Consider the following 22,117-nt stretch of genomic DNA (forward strand, 5'->3'; position numbering starts at 1 on the left):
AGGGGTGAGGCTGACAGGTCGGCAGTTCCCAGGGTCCTCCCTTCTACCCTTTTTACAAATGGGTGCAGTGTTTCCCTTTTTCCACTCACTGGGGACTTCACCTGACTCCCATGACTTTTCAAATGTTGTGGAGAGTCGCTTGGCAACTATATCAGCCAATTCCCTCAGGACTCTGGGATGCATCTCATCAGGTCCCATAGATTTATGCACATTTAGGTTCCTCAGGTGGTCTTGAACCTAATCTTTTCTTACAGTGGGAGAGACTTGCTCCCCCAGTCCCTGCCTTGAGGTCCATCCATTCGAGGGGTCTGTTTCTTCCAATGTTGCTGTCCACAAATGGAAGGACAAAGGAAAAAATAAACCTATTCTTTGGATTCCCTTACAGACCATTCCAAGGCCCTGAAGTCTTTTGATTGCCTTTGGACTTTGTTGCATCTTAATTGCCACCTGCATGGAAGAGCGGAGATGGGTGATAGTCCGAGGGCTGTACCAGTCTAGGAATTTTGCTGGTGATGTCCTTAACTCAGGCTCCAGTGAGGCAGCAGATTTCCCTAAGGGGAGGGTCTGTCTGGCATGTTTTGGACCCTCTGTTCCCCTCAGAAGGGAGTCTCGTACCACTATAACCCATCTTTTCTTCCTTGTGGAGGTGAACGTGATATGGAGGGTAGGTCTTTCTGACCTCAGCAACACCTCTAGTGTAAATGGACCATCATCCACATAATCCATTCACTGATCTTCCAAATCCAAAGCCTCATGCCTGTTGTGTAGAGGCACCTGGGAAGGCAGGGTAGTCAAGGAGGGGGTTCACCTGCTGTCCAGAGTGTGGGCTTGCCTCCTTTCACACCTTTCCTTTAAGTTACTGCTTTCTGCTTGGCAAGGGGAGATACAGGGTCCCCTTGATTTTGTTCTTTTTTTTCCAGTGGCAGTTCATGTTTCGGCCTGAGGGAAGGCAGACCATGGTTCCAGCAGTCTGTCTCTTTCTTGGACTCCCTGAAGCTGCTTAACCTTCCTACTTCTTGTAGCTCTGCCACCCAGCTGAGCAGATCACCCACCTGGTGACATCTCACACAGCTGTCCTCCCTGCTGCCATCTGTTAGCAGTGAAAGGCTATGGCACACTCTAAAGCCTGAGATCTGGGTGACTGCATGTTCTTACGGGAGCTCTGCTGGGATTGCCACATCAGTTCTGGTGAGGACATAGCTTTCTGCTTGGTGAATACTGTATCTAACCTCTTTCTGGGAGGGTCATGATGACCAGCTGAACTCACCTTTTGAGCTGGTAGGGTGGCAATGCCCTTCCTGCATGTCCCTCTGTGTATGTGATCTCCTTGGTTATATTTTTTTTTTAAATGCTCTCATTTTGAGACCCCATCCTGAAGGATTTAAGTGTTTCAACACTAGAGTAAGAACCTATTCATGCACTGAAGATCATGCTGTCGTATAGATAACTGAACCCTTCCTTTGATCAAACAAGTGCGTCCTAAAACAAACCCCAACTGACTCCATGTACCAAGCACCAGAACCCATGAAAACAACCTCAATACTCTCAAGTAACAATGTGCCAGGAGGAACGTTCTTAGTTATTTAATGTTCAGAGCAATTTATGTCAGCACTAGAGTTTGAACTCTGAAAACAACAGGTTCAGCTATAGTTGCATCTGTAGCCTGGTATCATATCAGCAGAGTACCCTGTAAGTGAATCTGCTGATTTTCCTCCTCCTTTCATGCTTTGTTTGGCACTGCAGAGCAGCCTGAATCATGTGGACCAGATTCCTCCATGGGACCTAAAACCAGAGCATGCCTACCACACTGCAGCTGCTAATACACAGCTCACAGGACCACGACAGAGCTCACCTGACGTAAATCTGAAATACAGGGCTCTCAGCAATTTTTGTTTCACTCCAGAGGTCTGCTTCTATTGCACTGCATTATTTGCTGAGGCAGATGCGGTCTTAGAGTCTCTATTCCTCTCAGCATCACAGCAAGAAAAAATAATGCTCAAGTTCCAGCACACTATTGTGACCCACTTAAGGCTTGCAGATGCTTTTAAGGAGCACAAAGTAGGTCTAAGCAAACAGGTGCCTGCCTTGTGTGGTTCTGTGTGGCTTGGTTCTGTCACATGCAGATCTGCAGAAGCAGGTGGTTTCTGAATAGAGCCAAAGCAGCGGGGCTTTTGCCACAGCAGACACAGGTACAGGTACGCCTGCTCCTGCTTCCTCTTTGGTGGTTGCTCTTGATCGGGCTTGGTTTGCAGAGTTAAAAGCAGTGTTGCAGTGTTTAGTTATTTCAGCAGTCACTCAGGTGCTCTCATCAAATCAGACTGGACTTGTAGAGTAGAAGGAGAGCTGGTTACCAGCCAATTCAGTTCTTCACTTCTACCTTCTCACCTGACACAAACTGAAGTTTGGCACATAGGCTGCTAACAGTTTTTTCAAGAAGGCTGGTTTGTTTTCCTTTATACTCGCTATTTTTGGTTTACTCTGGTTTGGGTTTTTTTTAGAGGAGAGGCGTGGATGAAATGAAAAGTTGATTGAAGAAGTGTGAAAGTAAAGGTAAGGATAAAGGCTATTGCTTCAGAGATGGCACATGTTACTGAAGCTGTCTTATGCTGTCACCCCTGAAAATGTGGCAGCAACAAGTTGTGAATGCACTAGAAAGCTTTGCCCATTTTTCCCTAGCAAAGCGCAGACATATAGCCAGTATACCCCAAATCTTTCTGCTTAATAGATGTCATAGATGAGAACAACTGGGATGAATGGCTGTCAATAAGCAGGCTGTTCACAACATTTACTTAAGTAGGTTGGTGTAAGTATCATTAGAAATAATGGGGTGAAAGTTAGCAAAGTAAAATATTAGCTGAATATCTGGTAAGCATTTTGATTAGTGAAGTGTGTTGGGCTGTGAATTTTTCTCTCCTAGTGTTGACATACTTGCATATGTATTCATCATTTATATTCTGTGCTTTTTTGCCTTTCTAATGTGATATGATAATCATGTATCTATGAAAATTATTGGGAAATCTTGGCACCTCTGATTTAATCCTAGCAGTATATTATATATCTCTAGTGGGGCAAGTAGCAAGCCAAATATCATAGATCAGAAATAACCAGATGGCAGCCCAGAAGGGCTCTGACGTCTGCTCAAATGTGGAGTAACAGGGTACCAAACTGTGGGATGATGACACCCGGTTGCCTGCTAGCACTCTGTGTCAAGGCAAAAACTTCAGTTGCCCCAAAAGTGGAGCAGTGCCTGCAACAGCATCATATGTGACAATAGCTGCTAATGTTTTATCTCTTCATTTTCTCATCAGATATGGATTTAATGGGAGACATTCTTGACTTCAGTACTGGTAGCAGCAAGTGCATGTCAGACTCTAGATTGTGCAGTGAGATGCAACTCCACAGGCATCTCCTGTCCACCCCAGTATGCTGCCAGCATCTTTGAAGTCTCAGTCTTTGCTGACCTCCTGACACCAGGGGGAGAAGAGACATGCTGCTTTGCATCCCTCTGACTCAGTGTGTGGCTTCTTAGAGACTGCACAGTTTGACAGTAACACCCCTGGTGTTGCAGCTGCCTTGCTGCACATTGTATGCATTCTTCCTTCCCCAGCAGACATCTAAATGCAGCGTGCTCCTTGGCTCTTCCTAAGGAGTAACCTGGCAGAGGATGTCGGCTGTAGAGACAGCCAGTTTCCTGCCTTGTCGTGAATTTCACTGACCCAGTTCAGGTAAACTGACTCTGCTTTCCCTACTGACACTTATTGTCCAGCTACAATTAATTACAGGTGATTGCGGGCAGCCACAGGGAGTCTGTGAGCTGGAGCTTTTCCTGCTGATCAGAGACACCAGATGGTTTACCTCCATCATTGGTTCTTGGGCAGAGTGACACTCGGGGTGTGTGGGGCAAAACATGCCTTGCCTGTCACTCCAGAAGGGCATGGGTCTTCCACTGGGTTTGTGTCATAACCATTAGTTCCCTGTGGACATCTTTGATATCCTGAGGTATCATCTCATACCTCTCTACACACCAGTGTTCAGGCAACTGATTTCTTCTCAGCATGTGGGATTTGCCTCCAGACCCGCATAGGATCTACATGCAGGTGTCTGTAAGTATGCTAGGTAGTGTGTAGCCTGGAAAGCCTTGCAGCTGACTGGCATGTAGGTACCTAAGGGGTGAGTTAAATCACTTTGTAAGCGCTGCTAATTCTACTGATGATGCCAAAACGGCACAGAGTAACTGCTCAGAGATGAATTTTGTCTTTAAGCAGCAAAGGTCTTTATTTTGTGCAACACTGGGGAGCTAGCCGATTCGGACCTGACAAACTAGCTCCCAAGTTTTCAGTGAAAAGTCAGGTAATTTATACAGTTTTCCTGAGAGGTTACAACATCTTTACATACATACTGATTTGATTTCGACACCTAATAATTCTATTCATAACAGGTGGGATCTAGGTGGAGTAAACCTTTCAACTTTCTTTGTTCAACGATTTCCTGACTCATGGTCTCCTTATCTCCTCCAGATGTCCACCTTATCTTTTCTAATTATTCAGAGTATGTTCCTTTAACATTGTCAGTGGTACATTGCTTTACTTTAACATCCTCAGTGAAACTTTTTCTTATTCAGAGTACTTTTCTTATTGTTCAGAGTACATTCCTTTCTCAACACAAACAGAGCATCACCCAGAGCATTGTACCAAACTCATCCCGGCTAATCTTTTTAAGACTTTGCTCTGTTTCACTGACTAAAGTTGTGATAATGTTGCCTAAAGGCAGGTATCTAGTGACATTTGAGATGGCATCCTGTTAGCCTTCTACCTGTGGGGAAAGAAGGATATAATATACCCTTTTGGGCCAGTCCCCAGGAATTTCTCAGCTGTGTAAGATATCTTAAAAGTCATGGTTTAAAAAAATCTAATCCTATCCAGGCTATCCACAGACAACAGAGGGATTTTAGGGACTTACTTCAAATGTTGATGTCTACATTTAGACATTTAATGTTGGTGTCTTAACCCTTAACTGAATCCTGCCCACAGTTTTATCCTCCAAAAAGAAGTAGTCCTAAGGGCTTGAGATTGCCTGAAGCAAAATGCCAAGAACTTGCCAGTAAATGGTCATCAAATATATGTAGCACCTTGACACAGGTCTCATCCAAACAGTTGCTTGCTTTTCAGAAAAAAATATGAGTATAATTTCAGGGTCCCCTGCCACTAGTATGATTCTCAGTTCTGTGTAATTTACTAAATTCAGATGGACACATTCTGTTACTTCATCCACTGCCCCTTTTGTTGCTGTTTGTTGTTGTTTTGTTAGTTTCTTTTCTGGTCCAGTCCTGTCAGTTGCTAAGCCACTGCTAAAAATGGTGAACATTTTGTGCTCTTACTGATATCCACAATATTCAAGATCAAGATACTCTCATTCAGTCAAACTGGGTAATTGTTTCCGAGGAGAGGGTTTTATTACCAGGTGGGTTTTTTTTTTTATCTTGAGGTTGGCCTCATACTTTCAGACAATTAGCTTGATGAAGTTCTTCCTGACCATGCTACTGCGCAATGAGCAGTGGAATGACTCTGCAAAGGTGATGTCTGAATTATACTACCTTTAATTAGTCCCACTTGTTTCACTAAGCTGATAAGTGTGATTAGTGTAGAAACAGTTTGACCTCTGAAAAACAAAGTTGCTCTTTTTTTACCATGAGAATGGTTACTGCAAATGACATTAAAACCTCTTCCAGTGTGTCCTTACTCAACCAGAGTTGAGTAAGCATTCAAGTAGAACACCTACCAATTGCAATTTCATTTCCCCCCTTGTTCCAAGCAGTGAGTGCAGAGGGCTGAGGGATGCGTGCTTCAGTAACATGCTGTCCCAGGCATCTGATAGTCTTAATTTTTTGCTGCTGTAAAAATATTACTTTGAATATTTTGACTCTTCATGTTTCCCAAAGGGAATCTTCGTTCTATTCATAAGCCTTAACTTTAAATGGGATGATTTTAATTTGTTTGTCTGCTTTTCTCCTCAAAGCTCTGGTAAAATAGTACCAACTGTTTTTATGGTGGATGATGTGATGTTAACAGTTCCTGATTATTTGTTAAGGGCTGTTGCACGTCTAGAGCTGTAGCTCTTGATGGAAAGAATGTTATTATGTAATTTTAGATTTCCTTGAATAGAAACGACTGGTGTTGGCCAGAACATCATCAGTGTGCAGTGTTCACTATAGCTGGTTGTGGCTGGATGGGTGGTGATGTATGTCATGTGGGGCAGCACAGCCCAGCAGGGTCTGATGGAGATTCCTGCCAAGGATACCAGTTTGGTTGTAGGGAAGCAATGGCTGGAGGGCATGTTGCTATAATGAGATGTGCTTTCAGTGAAGATGTTACTGTCAGGCCAAAATAATTTGTTTCTTACTTAGTTAATGCACGTCCTGCACATCGAATTCCTAACAGAGTCATTGTTAGTTTTCCAGCATTTTCTTTGCCATTTCATTTGTGACCTGCTGTTCTCCCTATATAGCTGCCTCGGATACTTGTTTTTCTTTCATCACTTCTTAATATGTCCACTCTTATCTACTTCATAGACAATTTTATCTCTTGCTTTGCCTCACTCTTTTACTCCAGCAAGTTTCCCTGGCAGCTAGAATTCATCTTGGCCTGGATCTTTGTCTTCCATCTTGCACTTACTTGGAGTCTTAAACCAGTTTATTTGGTGTTGATCTCCTATGTTCCAAAATCTATGTGTAAACACTTTAACATTTGTTCTGATTTTATGAAATACAATCTTCTGAGAACCTGCACCGACTCGGATGGAACCTGATAGCATTTTTTTAAAATCATGTTTAGAACTGTGATGCTTTAGAAAAATTTGCTGATAATTCAAAACACTGGCCTGATCTCAGAACATGGCAGTGTAATAAGCGAGAAGATGAAATACAGAATGCTGCAGCTATTAATACGTAGACTTACATTGTCTTTACAAACTCATTGTTTTTTATAGCTACACCAAACTGTTCTCATTCATATCAGTAATGTTACTTTATTCCTTGCTCCCAGGAAAAATTTTATTTCAGAAGTTTGGTATCAAAGTACATTATTTTCAATTTCTTCCTGTTCCCTGAAGTTCAGAAAGAAAGCTGAATTCCTTCTTAAAGGGAAAACGAAAGTGCAGGTAGTCTATCTATTTCCACTAAAGATACCTTTAATCCATTTAAGGTGAATCCCAGTGTGACTGTATTCTACAAATGTAATATGAAGGCATATGTTGGGGACTTTGAAAAGTTATTCTGTGAGCAGGTGCTAGAACTACAAAAAATAAGTATGCATTGTCTATGAGTAACTTCAGATTGAAAATCAGGATTTAAAAAAAGGGTATTTTGCAATGATATTCTAGTAGGTGCATGGAGTCAAGAAACAAATTATTTTCAAGACATTATGAAGATTACTTAGTAGAAGTATCTACCAGTGTTACTAATAGCTGGGTTTACTTTTGGTTTATGTGGGTTGTGCTCAGCCTCATATATTAAGCTCTTATCTTTAGAAAAAATAAATTTGCAAATGGAATCTCCATCACTAGCAGCTGAGTTTGAAAGAAATTCATACACTCAGTACATAGCTGTGCAACATTATCAAGAAAGGGACTATGGAGAATGTAGGATACATTCACAATGATGATTAATTGCAATAGCTTGCACATGTGTATTTGAAGACCATCTTCTTTAAGTAGCTTAGGGTCAATTTCACCTTTTAGAAAACTAATTTAAAGGAAAAGTAGCTATTACTTCCCTTACCAGGTATAGTGGATTGCACATATATATCCCTTGAATATGGGTGAGCTTCTTTTATCTTTGAGGACATTTAATGAGATTTGTAGTGGTCACCAATGGTTTGGTATGTTGGTTTAGCACAGTATCTGAAAGAGGACATGTGCCACAACTCATGGTGCAGTCCATCACCTGCTGCTATAAGTATTCATATTTAGAAGGGAGTTAGAGTAAGAAATACAGGTTTCCTGAGAAGGAAAATCTTTCAAAACAAGATTGGTCTATAGCCTGCAGTTATGCTATTGCATTATCTGATTTACAATAGTGACAGGAACCTGCATATCCCACATATCAGGAGGTATTCCTAACCAAGGTAGGGGCATGTCTTCCTTTATATATTTGTCTTCCTTTGGTTTTGACCAAATGCAATTTCGTATTTGCCATTCATTTCAAAATGAACTTTTTGAACATCTTTGGTTCAGAAGCTTATTCAACTGCAGATAGACGTTTAGGCCTAGATTTATATCCACCTATGCCAGTAAAAAGAAAGAAATGGAGATTTGACTGAATTGCTTGCAGCAGGACTTAACTTCTCTTTCTCTAATAACTGTAGAAAGATTCCAAGACAAATATATTCCAACTTAGAAACCTTAGCAAGCTGTCTAAATTTAGGTAGGTTGAATCTAGGTACAGCACCACTGAATGTGGTTAATGTCTACAGTATTTCCCTCTTGCATTCACTGATATAATACGGATGTCATGCTATTTACTTGGAAAAAAACTCTACCTGTAAACACTTTAAACTTACCTTTTTAGCCACTTGATGATGGCCTTTGTTTTGCCTTACTGGCAAATCTGATAAATGAAATAAAATGAAGAAAGAACAAAATAATGGCTCATATTTATGTTCCACCTATCATACCAATAAAATAAAATGGTGGCAGATATAGTTAGAACAAAGTTCTCAGGAACAAAGTTCAGGCAGTTCACAAGGATCCTTTGACATTCATAACTACAAGAGGTCGCAGGGTCAAAGACTTACTGATTACTAACAGAGGCAGAGATATATGTAAATAAAGAGAAAAATTACTAGAACTCAAACACTGGGGAGGAAGCCGATTGCTGCAAGGCTGGAAGAAAAGAATTCTGATATATATGCATCATTGCAGAATTAAGTACATGCATCATGAGGTTTCTTTTGCTTTGCCTTTGAGACCAGTTACTTCACTATTGCAGGAAGCAGAGTATGAAACCTTAGTCTAATCTGTCCAGGAGTGCAAATTACAATATTAAGCATTTATAGAATAATAAAAACCATGATTTTTTTAATTTTATTTTTTTGCATACTGCTGAAAGCTTATTCATGGAAAACATCTGAGGAAGAAAAGAACATGGAGCAGATTAAAGGTTGATGACTATGATACAGCCTTGAACAAGGTGATTGTAGGTCTAGAACCTGATCAAGCAAAATATCTAAGCATCAGATAGGGACATATTAAAATAATTGAACAAGAAGGCAGAGAAGTGTGTCTTGGAATAACATGTACACTTCAGATCACTCAGAGAAAATGATATGGCAAAGAAATAGTGCAAACATGGAAGGAGACTGAAGATTCAATTCAGCTGCCTGCTTGTAGGCACCTGTTACCGGTTGAGTGCCTGAGGGTACCAGGGGTTTGGGGTGCGACACAAGAGCTGGAGGGGACCCTTGACCTTTCAGGGCAGCAGCTGGGTGACAGGTAGGGCACCGTGGGGCATTTCAGGTGGCATCAATGTGCAAGGAATAGGCTGGAGCTCAAAAGGACCCAGGTTTGTGCAGACTGGCAAAGTGAAGTCTAAAGGAAGGACGGAGTTTAATCCAAATATTCTGAAGGAAGGATAATCCTGTCAGGAGTCCTCAACAGCTGAACCTAATTTAGGATTGAGGAAATTATCTTGCCAGAGAAATGAGGCTTTGTCCACTGCTACTCACAGAAGCAGCCGAGGGGAAGGTAGGTCAAGCAGGGGGATCCTAACAGCTTCTAACAGGGAGTCTGATCTGTTCAAGGGAAGATTTTCTGGGAGAGCTTCCCGTGATAAAGAGGCTGGGTTTGATGACCCAGGAAGCATCTTCCAGTTCTGGCTTCTCAGGATCAGGAAGCAGCGCTGATTTTCTCTTGACTTGCCTTATGACAGAGTTCAGATGAGGTATTTGTAGTAATCTTGCAATCTGTGAATCTCATAACATCTAAGTTTCTTGATAGCTAAAGTAATGTTTCACAGAGATTCTGGTAACCAAATTGCATTTTGCTGAAATTTTAATAGCATTCCCTGTTCTCTTCAGCTTTTATTTGATTGTCTTGCTAAGCAGGTATGCTCAAACTGAGAACTGGTTGCAGCTCTGAGTTAGGCAAGTTTGTCTTTAGATGAACTTGTCCCCTCTGGTGCAGGAAACATAACACAGAAGCGTTGCTTACTTTCTAGTTCTAGAGGGAATTGAATGTTTACTTTTTAAGCTAGATGAGTGAAAACCTGGCCTAAAAGAGTGCAGAATTAATCCTCTGCTAGTTGGAAATCATGACAAGATCCATTTTCCACAGTGAAAGTTTTCTATATCAATTATTTCCTACTTTTATCTCTATCAAATATATTTTTCCTGTGAATAACATGCTGGATTAATTGTATGTTTGGGAGAGGAGTCATTATTTAGGTGAAAAGTCTTTACATAATACTTAATAAAGGAGCTCATAAACGAGTGTTGAGCTAGATTTGTTGTTAGGATTTTCAGATGATCTGTTTTTATAGGTTATGTGTTGTAATATGGTGATGTACGTTCTTTTGACCTTTTTCTACCCAAGGAAGAAAATACAAACTTCATGAAGGGTGCTCAAATTTTTGCAGCTATAACCAAGCTCACATAATTACTGCTGGGTCAGGGATTATAGAGCCCTATGGTAGACATGCCTTTGTAAGCCAGGGAGTCCACATGACAGCTTTCTGGTTTCACCACTTCCTAGCAATGAGAATTCTCTTATTGTAACTATTTTTAATTTTCATTCCTGTTCTCATATTGCAGGAGACTTTTAATCTTGAATTGTGATTTGGGCATATGCATCAATAACAATTTGGCCATGCAGGGAAATTTGTGGGAAGCAATGTTCCCCTGGATTTAAGCAGCCTTATGTAATACCTCATCAAGCTATTCATTAGTGTATGTTCTGTGCTATACATTTAAAGGTCCTGAATGACATGAAGCTGGCATTTAATGAGTTATGTTAAATAGGAGTTGTCAGGCTTCTGGCTTTCTCTTCTGTTCTTTGAAGTCTATTGCTACAAGGGCAGGAAGGGGTTAGTCGTCACATAAGAATAGAATTTCTTGAAAAAAAAAATTATTATTGTCAGACTTTGGTTCAGATATTTATTAGGTTTTGGTATTAAGCTAGTTAACTAACTGAATTCCATATTTGATTGATTTCAATCAAATTCTTTTGTTGAGGTTTATAGCCAATGGGCAACCATCTTTTCCAGACTTCTATAACTACATTTTATGTTACCTAATTAGATTGTGGAATATTGTCTACTATTGAGTCTAATTCTTTTGCTTTGCTGTCAATTTGATTTTTATTTGACTGATCATTATAATTCTTTTTACTTGAGTTAGTGTGTTGTTATTGGTAGCTGAACTTAGGTAATAAGTTTTCTTGATTTTATTGTCTTACGAGGTCTTTTAATGAAATATATTAAAATGCACTGACTCACGTGTCTCTAAGCAGTGTGAGGGCAGGATCATTAAAGATCTGGGTGGAAACAGGCCAATAAATTCCAAAGACCGAACAATTTTCCCTAACTAGTCTTTATTTCTTGCCAGCTGTATTTTTTATTTTAGTTCAGCCTCTTTCGAGGCTCCCCACAAAATACACATACCACTCTGAGAGCAGCAGCCAGTAATAAATGTTTACATGAGCATATATATTTGTAGCTCTTCACAGCTGGCTCTCCATTTGTCCTAAATGCTAGAAAGTGTTTTAACGTACCCTCAGGGTGGCTTAGCTGGTATATCTGAAAAGGGACACACATTGAGTGTTTTTATTGAAGACTTGCTAATAAAGGTAATTGGGCAATCTGCCTAAAACCTCCTTTTTTGGGCCAAACTGCATGCTGGCTGGACCTTCATCCTACGAAGCATGGATAGACATGTGGATCTGCACATAAACATATACTGAAGCTTCAAAAAGTCACTGCCACTTGTAGCATAACTCCAACAAGTAATGCTCCTGTCTTCTATTTCTCAAACTACTCTGCCTCCTCTCCCCATTCCTCCTCAAGTGAACTTGTACAGTCAGACCATTTCTGCCCAACCATAGTTTGATTTCTCAAAATTGTGTACTTGTTTCTTTTCCCATGCTTTCCTCATTTGTAGGAAGGCTGCCCGCCCTCTCCGTGAGCAGGGGGCAGCCCGATCCCCACGTCTCCTGAGAAGTGTTGCGGTGCTGTATGAATGCTGCAGGATTACATCCACATAGCATAAGGTCAGCACTACTGTTGGAAATGCTGGAAGAAGGCCTCCTGTGTAGCCAGATGACACTGAAGTACTTTCTCTTGAAAATTATTGGAGAGCTGCTTGAATTTACCCAGGAGAATAACACCAGCCAAGGAGACAGGGAGGTCAGCTCAGCTGGATGGTGCAGTCACTCATTAAGATCATTACCTGTGTCATTGCCTTCTCTGTCATTCCCACCCCAAACTGGCTGCCTACTGCATATAGGCTGGGCTGACGTTGTCATTCAAGCTCCCTCATTTCAAAGAGCAAGTTCACCTCAGCGAGTGGAAAGCAGTCCTTCCTTTGCTCTGGTATCAAGCTTAAATGCTTCAGTGTTCCCCTCTGAGCAAGAACAAGTGGTTCAGGCTTCAGGGTCATTCCCCCACTTTCCCAAGGATATTTGCATACTGCTACCCATCAGCAAGAGGTAACCATACATCCTGATTTTTTCAAAGGATGCTTCTGTCTAGTTTAAATAAAACTGGGAAGATGAACTAATTTAGCATGTGCTAGAGAGCTATTATCAGATACTTCTGTGAGCTTGTGGTGCTCATTTTTTTTCATGTGTGGAGCTATCTGATTTTTGGCCCATAAGGTAGGTCAAATTAGGCTCAGTTTTGGCTGTATTTTGAAGAAGCAAGTTCTTTAATATCTGTTTACATTAACAATGCATAAAATGTATGCCTGGCCCCAAATCATCCTAGCCCTATATGATCTGTTAATTTATTATATCTCTCAACGATGATTTTTCCATAATGTTCTAAAACAGATCTTTTTATATTTCTCAAACCTCAAACTGATACCAGTCCTGACCTTAAAGGTCACTGTTATAAAAACCTGTCATTCTCAACTAACATCTGATGTGATGTCAGCCCTAGAAGATGAAATTTTCCTCCCATTCCGTGTAGCCTAAGTGAACTCACAGAACATCCTTACACTATATACATAGCACTATGCTATAAACCCCCAAAATTGCTATGAAATTGCATCCTGTCTTAAAACTGACAAAAAACCATCTAGTCTGTGTCACTGCACTGAAGGTTTATCGCATTCAGTGTCAGCATTTACACTCTTCTGGGACTTGATCTCTTAAACTGCTAGTGTAAGACAGTGGGAGAGTTTAAGCTGTCATACATCCATTGTGTCTTGGCCCCTAAGTTATTCTTTCTAGCTGATGTCCTGCCTTGTTGATTGTGGAGCCAGAACACATATAAGCAAGCAACATGACAGCCTGCCTCTCATCGTCCACTGACAGCAATATACTATGTCACTTTTTTTGCTTTACTGCAGCTTGGATTATGGGGTACTTTAAACCCAAGCACAAACAAGACATTTACCTCTATTTCAAATTAATCAACAGCCTCATAGAGAACTTACACCTTATTGCACTATTCTGCTTGCATGACTCAGTGTTTTGGACTTGTGCTATTGTTAGCTTTTAAGTCTGAAGCGGATCATAGTCCTAACAGTGAAAAATTACTTTCGGGTGAGGACCCCATATACTGTATTGCCAGCTATAACAATTGTAAATTACACAGTGCTAGCAGGCACACATGGGTAGTGGAACTCCATCACCTGCAGCTGAAGTTGTTAGAAGCCAACATCTTCCTACACAATTTGCAGGCACATTTTAGAAGTTAGCATGGACCCCAAGTTATTCCCAATAGGCAGTTCTCATCCAGCTGTCTTATTTTGGGACCAAGAGAGTTTAACAGTACGGGCACAGCCTACCCAGTCAACCTCAGTGCTAGAGGCATGTTTAAATTACTTGTCTAGATATTTGGTTATACAGCAGTATCTGGACTGATGCTGGGTTCGAAAATCAAAGGTTTATGTGCATTTCTTTTGTTCTTGTTCAAATGAAACAGTCTGTCCTGGTGACTGAAAGTGAAAGAACTTCATACTTCTTTCAGTGAGTGATTTATCAGAGCTAGAACCTTGCTTTCAAAAATTCCCTTTGAACATAATTGTTACTGTGTATCAAATAGTATTATCTGTCAGATCAAAGCTGGTATGTCACAGTTCTATTTTAGAAAGAAAATTTAATACTTTCATGAATATAACAAACGTCAGAAACTTTCCTTTACCATTAAAAGTGTGTATAAAATAGTTTCAGATCACAGAGAAATCTGCATGCTACTCACTTGTCATAAATGTTCCTGTTTCCTGCGCAGGATGATTCCATAGTTACTACTTAGGAAGTTTCACTTTTTTTTTTTTTTTTTTTTTTTATGCAAATAGCCTGAAAAGCAAACTCATGAGCAAAATCAAAGTTTACTTTGGATGACATCAGAAGAAGCTATATAGTATAATAATGCTATAATAAGCCTAGCTTAGTGATCAGCAATGGAAATAAAGTCTCTTTAGAAAGGTAATGTCAATGAGGAGGATTTCAGAATTTGCATGTGTGGATACTATGGAGTGCATCTGTGTCCATCCAGCTGCCCAGCTGCTGAAGGAGGTATGTGGTCATTGGGTGTCTTTTCCTGTCTCTGAAAGGGTTGTGATGAATGAGCACAGGTACTGTGGCTGGCAATAGAAGTGTCTTGTCACAGAGGCCCTTGGTGCTTGTTGGTGGGTCACTCTGATACTCCTCTTTCACCTGGCTATGATAATGTTTTGGGATAAGGAAAAGCAGGCAAGGGAAATGTGAGTCAGGGTCCTCCAGAAAAATAGTGAGGATATGATCGTACATGTAGGAGAAGCAAATAAGGCAGAAGCAGAGGTTGAATAAAAGCCAAGGAATTCTGATTGCATTTTTTTTGAGCTTTGACTTTGATGGGGAAACAACTGTGTACCTGTGGTTATAATATGTGCATATATATACATGAGTAGCAGCAGAAGATAATTTATTTTACCATCAGTAAAATTAATTGTATCGGCTTTTCTTAAGAAATACCAAATTATCAAATAATGATAAATAGAGTGGAAATGTCAAAGGTTTGCAAAGAAGGTGGAATATTGCCATTCGTCCCTGAAAAAAAAATATGGAAAATACAGTCCTATATCATTTGAAATAGTGGTCTGTGGCCACTGTAAGTTAAGCTGCCTGTTAAGAAAGGAATCTTAACCTCATAAGGATCTATTTTCTGTCAAAGTATGACGGTTTTCTTCTTTTCTCCTGCTCAGGTGCTGATGATGTTTCCCTGACATCTGCAGCAGGCAGGAAGCACTGTATAGAGAGTGTGAGTGTGTGTGTGCATTTTGATGGGTGCAGCTGCTGTAGGCTGATGATAGCTGACTGTCTTCAACTATCATAGCTATTTCTTTTTCTTTTTCTTTCTTTTAATTCCGTATATCAGAGAGGGAGAGATGCTAGAAAATCCAGTAACTTGGTAATTACCAGACCCTCCTGAGAAAAGATTTAACTAAGATTTCCCCTCATTTTAAGCAACTTAATTGACTGAGTCTTGAGTTTAGAAAGGAAATTAGAGTAACCAGGAGCCTACAAACAAGGGAGAAAGGACTGATCAATACAGTAAGCTAGGTTTTAGAGGTCACAAAGTCCGGTAATGTGAGAGTAGCCATAAATCAAGCTGAGGAGGCCCTTGAAAGGAAAATTAAAACCAAATTAGTTTTTAACCATGTTAATAGACGTGTATGGCTTTTCTCATCATAGTGTAGCTGTCTAAAACAAGCCAGGCAAATTACGCTTGGAAAGTGCCTTGCTCTCAGCTGTAAACAATAAGGGCGGGAGTCAGTTGCTAAAGCAGAATCTGTGTGTTTGGGCCATTTGAGATGTCCAGGATATGAGCACAGGGCTTGCATTGTCCCAGGGGTAGCAGGTATGACAAGGGACCTGCCAAGGAAACCCGTGCCCTTCTGTAGAAACAGTGGAAGGTAGGTTGAGATACCATAGGCAATGTGAATATATGATAATAGATGTCAACATTAAAATAAATCAACTATGCTCCTAAAATTAAGTGAGATGAATTTTCCTTGCGTACCCCATTTGGACACATCTCATGCCATTAGAGAAGCACTAAAACATTCTGCCTGGTTTTCTGTCATTGCAGATGGCTTGACTCTAGGGGTCAATAGATCCATTATATTTCATGTGTTATAATTACCTAATAGCTAAAAGTTTTACCAATGTCAAGTTGCATTGTATTTTAGATTTAGTATTGTATTTCCAAAACCTTCCCTTAAGTTCTTAAAGTATATAGTATATAACATGGTCAGACTAATGGCATGAAATTAATTGAATATTTTTAATAATAATGTATATAACATTATTCAATATTTTTGTTAATATTTGTTCCACGATTTCTACGGCTGGCTTGGTGATGAATAGCATATTTGCAAATACTGATAAAGAAAATCATAAAGAAAACACAGAATCATGGAACGATTTGGGTTGGAAAGGACCTTAAAGATCATCTAGTTCCAAACCCCCTGCTATAGGCAAGGGCATGTTTTACTAGACCAGGTTGCACAAAGCCCCATCCAGCCTGGCCTTGAGCACTGCCAGGGATGGGGCATCCACAGCTTCTCTGGGCAGCCTGTGCCAGTACCTTCATTGTAAAAACTTTCTTCCTTGTGTCTGATCTAGACGTGCTCTCTTCCAGTTTAAAACTCTTGCCCCTTCTCCTGTCACTACAGCCTTTGGTCTCTCTTCATCTTTCTCATAAGCCCCCTCTATATAATGGGGCTGCCCTAAGGTCTCCCCAGCACCTTCTTTTCTCCATGCTGAACAATCCCAGGTCTCTCAGCCCTTCCTCATAGGAGAGGTATTCCAGCCCTCTGACCATTTTCATGGCCCTCCTCTGGACTTGCTTCACCAGGTTGATGTCTGTCTTGTGCTGGGGACCCCAGAGCTGGATGCAGTACTGCAGGTGGGGTCTCACCAGAGCAGAGTAAGGGAGGAGACTCACCTCCCTCAACCTGCCAGTCATGCTTCTGTTTATGCAGCCCAAGATACAGCTGGATTTCAGGGCTGCGGGCACACATTGCTGGGTCATGTCCAGCTTTTCATTCACCAGCATCCCCAGGTCCTCCACAGGGCTGCTCTCAATCCATTCATAGCCCAACTCTCTGACCCTGTTTGATGCTGGCTTGTTTTTCTAGTTGTGGGAAAGTTTAGGCAGGTGTTTTATTGGGTTTTACCTGTATTTAGAGAAACATGCACTTTCATAACAGATACATTTGCAGCTATGACATAATTATCTAGTAAATATTCTTTTGAAATTAATACCTCTTTGTTTTGATATAGTGAGGCTTTGTTTCTAGCACAAATTTTAATCCTAAAACATTTCACAGCTGGGTTTAGAGTTAGTCACCACAATTTCAAAATATTCTGTGCATATAGTGGTCTAGTTACTCAGGTATTCCAGAGACACAGTATGTTGTGTAATATCTTCATGTAAAGTGCCTTAAAGAGTAAGGTTCATCCTTGCATGGCTTGATATTATTAAGTTTTTGCTCTTTTATTATAAGTGCTTTACCTAAGTTCCTTATCTGGATTGGTAGAGCATGGATTAGTAGATCAGAATACTGATCAATGTTCTGTCACTTCCTAAAGCAGTAGTATTTTTCAGTGCTATCAGTTGAGTCAGAGGAATCACCAAATGTCTTGCAAAGCCAGGTGTGATGGTTTGTTTTCCTTTCAAAAGTACAAACCAATCCACAGCTTATGTAGAGAAAGGATATTGTAATACTTCTCCAAACTGATCAAAGTATTTGTTTTGCTTTACCAAGTCCATTATATGTTCTTCCTCAAGTCAGAGAAGGTTCCTCCAAATTGAATAAATTGTATTAGATATGTTATGTTTTAAATACACCCAGTTAGGATTATTGGGATGACAGGCAAGAGCAGAACAATGTTGAAGATCAGTTCTTCCCTTTGTCTCGAACTTCTTTCCCAGTCCCTAATTCTCCTCACCAACTTCAACAAAGAGACAAAAATAATTCCTCCAGGATATGAATTTGAGCCCCATGAGTCTGAATATTTGGATGACTCAGGTACAATGTATCACATGGTGTTTATTGGCTTCTGGTTATAATGAGTGTCTGATAGGTGATTACATTCCTGTTTTCAGGGCAAGTTATTTTGTCTTTATCTCTTCTCTGAAGTATTTTTGTTGTGTGTCAGGTGTATGGACTCTGTGCAAACTGTAATTCCACTTTTACTAAGTTTTGTACCGTAAATTGTTTATTTTCCTTTGTTCCTCTCATACTGGTCTAGTGTACTGGACCTCTTTTTTTCCGTAGACTCTTGTTCCTGCAGAGGAACTCAAAGCAAATGGAGGCGTCCTTACTGTTGCTGGCTACTCCTAGCTCTTACAGCTCTCATGGTGTGCCCATGTAAATCTGTCATACGCGCATATTTACATGTGACAGCACAGTATCAGTCGTTGCATAATACTATCTAGCAGTAGATAATACAAAAAATAAATGTTTTATTTTTGTAAACACCATGAACCCCTGAACTGTTATCTTTGATGTATATATCATCTTCCAGGAGTGTACTGTATCAGCAATCAATCTCTACTTTCTAACTGCATGTAAACATATTTCTGGTTATGATAAAAATTTATGGCTGATTGTTTTCAGGAAATGGTACAGGCAAAAGAGAAAGACTAGCTGAGGACAGTTATTTAGAAGAATAACAATGTGTGTTTAATGTGTCTCTTCTGAAAGAGACAAACTAAGCTTAGATCTAATTTTCCCCATTCAAGAATCACAAAAAGGTAAACACATGAGGTTCCAGCAAGTATTTTCCTTAGGGCTTATAGGAAAGCAATAAAAATAAGTCCTCAGACTTACCATAAAAACAAAGAAATAAAACCCTCTAAAATCATCCTCATGATATCATCATAAATCCTGTCTGTAAATTGCTGTACTCTTCTTCTACCATAAGCATCTTTATGATGCCAAATTTGACTAATACAATTTAATTGCTGCTTTAACTCCCTATTAGGAAATGATCCATTTATTTGTTAACTGTGCTTTCAAGAGAGCGGAGCTTTTAGCAATAACTTTCCAGTTGCAGTCATTCATTTTTTTCCAGGGGTCTTGAGGAACACTTTGTAGATATTAAAAAAACTGAATAATGTTTGTGCATTTTTGTGGGTTAACATGTTTGTGCATTGTGGGTTAACACAACATCTGCCTGACAGATGTGAAATAGACCGCCTATGAAACCCAAGTCATTCTGAGGTGGCAGCTGGAGGCAGGCAGGATGCCCTTTAGCATCCAGCACCAGATGACAATTTGTGAGCAGTGGAATGAAGCCCTAGATCTCCTTGGCTGTAACAGGAATACAGCAACCCACCTTTCTTGTAGATACCTGTTGAACATCTACGTTTAAGTCTGTTAATTTGGAGCTGAAGATATACAATACTTTTTTTCTTCTTGAATCCAACTTGCAATTTTGAAAAGCAGGAATGAAAAGCAAACTGGTAAAATACAGTACACTAACAGTAAGAATGTGATACCTCTGTTCCAGGGGTACAAAACTGTGCAATGTATATGTACTTGATTTTACTTTGAGATTAAAAGAATATGATCCACAAACTGTGCGACCTCTAGCAGCCCACTGCAGACTAATACCATCTTGGAGGGAGAATTGGGAAACATCTTGAAAAGGATTGCAATTTGCTTAGCCCCTATATATGGATCTAGAGGGAGATTCTTTCTGATGTGTCTCCTTTGCTGTCTCCTGCCTGCCTCAAGCTCTGTTGATATGCTCTGAAAAACAAAGGAAACAGTAAAAGCTTTTGTGCTTACCTCTCAATACACTGCATAAGGAGACTGAAACCTATGGATTACTACGTTCCTCACAGTGTTTAGTGAAATTTTTGATGAATCAAAACTTCACAATAATAAAAATACATATTATCTTTTCTAAACTAGGATCTCAATAGAGGTATTTTGGTTTTTAATGCCTGAAGGAAATGGAGGACAAGGCAGTGGGTTACTGTAACTTGCATTGTCAGTTGAGGGAATGACAAGAAACTTGAGTTGACTAGTATGTTGTTCAGTATCTAATTGAACAGCTGAAGAAAATATTTATTGTGTACTTTGTTCTTTGAAGTAAAATTTTTCTCTTCCCTCTTTTGTCAGGTAGAAGATAGAGCCAGGAGAAAATAATCTTGTTAGAGGGAGTTATTTTTGCAAAGTCTTTGAACAAAGTATGAAGAGTAAAAGCAGAAACATTAGATGCTTTATTATATGTAAGCCTTTAGAGTTGTTTTATAGTTGTAGTGTTTCAGTATTAGTTCTAGTTTAGAAATAAGTAGTTCAGAATCACAACCATGATTACTATCTATCAGTCCTTGGGAATTTATCTCATATGGATTTTGTTTGTCCTTTTAGGTTCTGAATTCTAATTTATACGATAGTAAGTGCTGGTTGGAAAAGTATTTTATAGGAATGTTTTTTCTGATAGCTTATGAGATTGAATCAAAATCTTAATACAAGAGCTCACTGCTGAATTGTGCCTGCCACACATAAGTCAGAGTATTTCAACAGTACTAGGAAGACGTAAATACTGGTAACTATTCCAACACTAACATGTTCTTTCTGCCTAGGCTAAAGAAACAGATAAGAAGGGCTGTATTTAGTTGTCCACACACAAGCATCAATGACATCTGGATTGTGTAGGATATCAGAGACATTTGTATGGAGGTACCATATGTGCCACTGGCCTTATGAAAGACCCAAGCCATGGTGGAGTGCAGATGAGATAACTAGTTCATCTCAAAGAAGTCTAGGTACCTTAGATGGGCAACTAAACCAATCTCCAAATGACAAAACCACTACCACAGTCAAGCTTAAAAGGTGTAGTGCCCTGTAGTCTACTGGGCAGCAGCAACTGGGTATAAGCATGCTCTCAAACTGTTGGCAACATGAGGTAGTGGCACTTAATGAAGAAATTAAGGAGGAAGTGGAGCTACACATTTGGTGCAAACTACATTGTATTGTATCACCTCATGCTTGCTCCAGTTTTAGGGAATACATATGAGCAAACGGTGTGCTGGCAGATACGCTTTGACTTGGTAAGTTGCAACCACTTGGTTGTATGTTTTGGTTTCCACATTTTGCTGGTGATCTTACAAGTTCTGTTGATAGAGGCCATTTGTACTTGTTTCAGCATCAGGTTTTTACTATGAGTTTTAAATGCTTATATATTGCAAATATTATTTTGGTGCGGTGTACCCCCAAAACATATTATTAATTTAACCTTTCTTTTTATATTGCAGGGACAAAGTATTAGAATGGCATAAAATATGGCCCAGTTCTACTACAAAAGAAGTGTCAATGCTCCTTACAGAGATCGTATCCCTCTTCGTATTGTACGGGCAGAATCTGAACTGTCTAATGCAGAGAAAGCCTATCTGAACGCCGTGGAGAAAGGAGATTATGCCAGTGTAAAGAAAGCTTTGGAGGAAGCAGAAATTTATTTCAAGATCAATATTAATTGCATTGATCCCCTTGGAAGAACTGCACTCCTTATTGCAATTGAAAATGAGAACCTTGAGCTCATTGAGCTGCTCTTAAGTTTTAATGTTTATGTGGGAGACGCTCTGTTACATGCCATACGGAAGGAGGTAGTTGGTGCTGTGGAGCTGCTGTTAAATCACAAGAAGCCCAGTGGGGAGAAACAGGTATGTGCAGGATTTTCTCTAGGTCTGTAATCTACTCTAATGAAAAGAGAATAATTGTGCAAAGGGAGTAAGCAAAAAGAAAACCAAACCTAACCATCATCCTTGCACACAAGTATTTAAAATCAGAAAATTAATGACTGATACTGTGTGCATTTTACTCATACCATAAGGTGTCTCTAGAGCCTTTACCCCAAGTCTCCCAGCCTTTCCTCATAGGAGAGCTGTTCCAGCCCTCTGACCATT

General features: G+C 40.0%; 1 protein-coding gene across 1 annotated transcript in view; it reads left to right on the forward strand.

Annotated features, from left to right (window-relative positions):
• TRPC4 (transient receptor potential cation channel subfamily C member 4) overlaps positions 1-22,117 on the forward strand; it is a 161,947-nt gene that overhangs the window by 39,374 nt on the left and 100,456 nt on the right. Inside the window, exon 2 of the mRNA XM_055803135.1 lies at positions 21,470-21,874. Coding sequence (XP_055659110.1) covers positions 21,497-21,874 — 378 coding nt within the window. The 5' untranslated portion in view covers positions 21,470-21,496. The remainder of the gene's footprint in view (positions 1-21,469; positions 21,875-22,117) is intronic.

This window comes from Falco peregrinus, chromosome 4 (assembly GCF_023634155.1).
Source record: "Falco peregrinus isolate bFalPer1 chromosome 4, bFalPer1.pri, whole genome shotgun sequence".
NCBI lineage: Eukaryota > Metazoa > Chordata > Aves > Falconiformes > Falconidae > Falco > Falco peregrinus.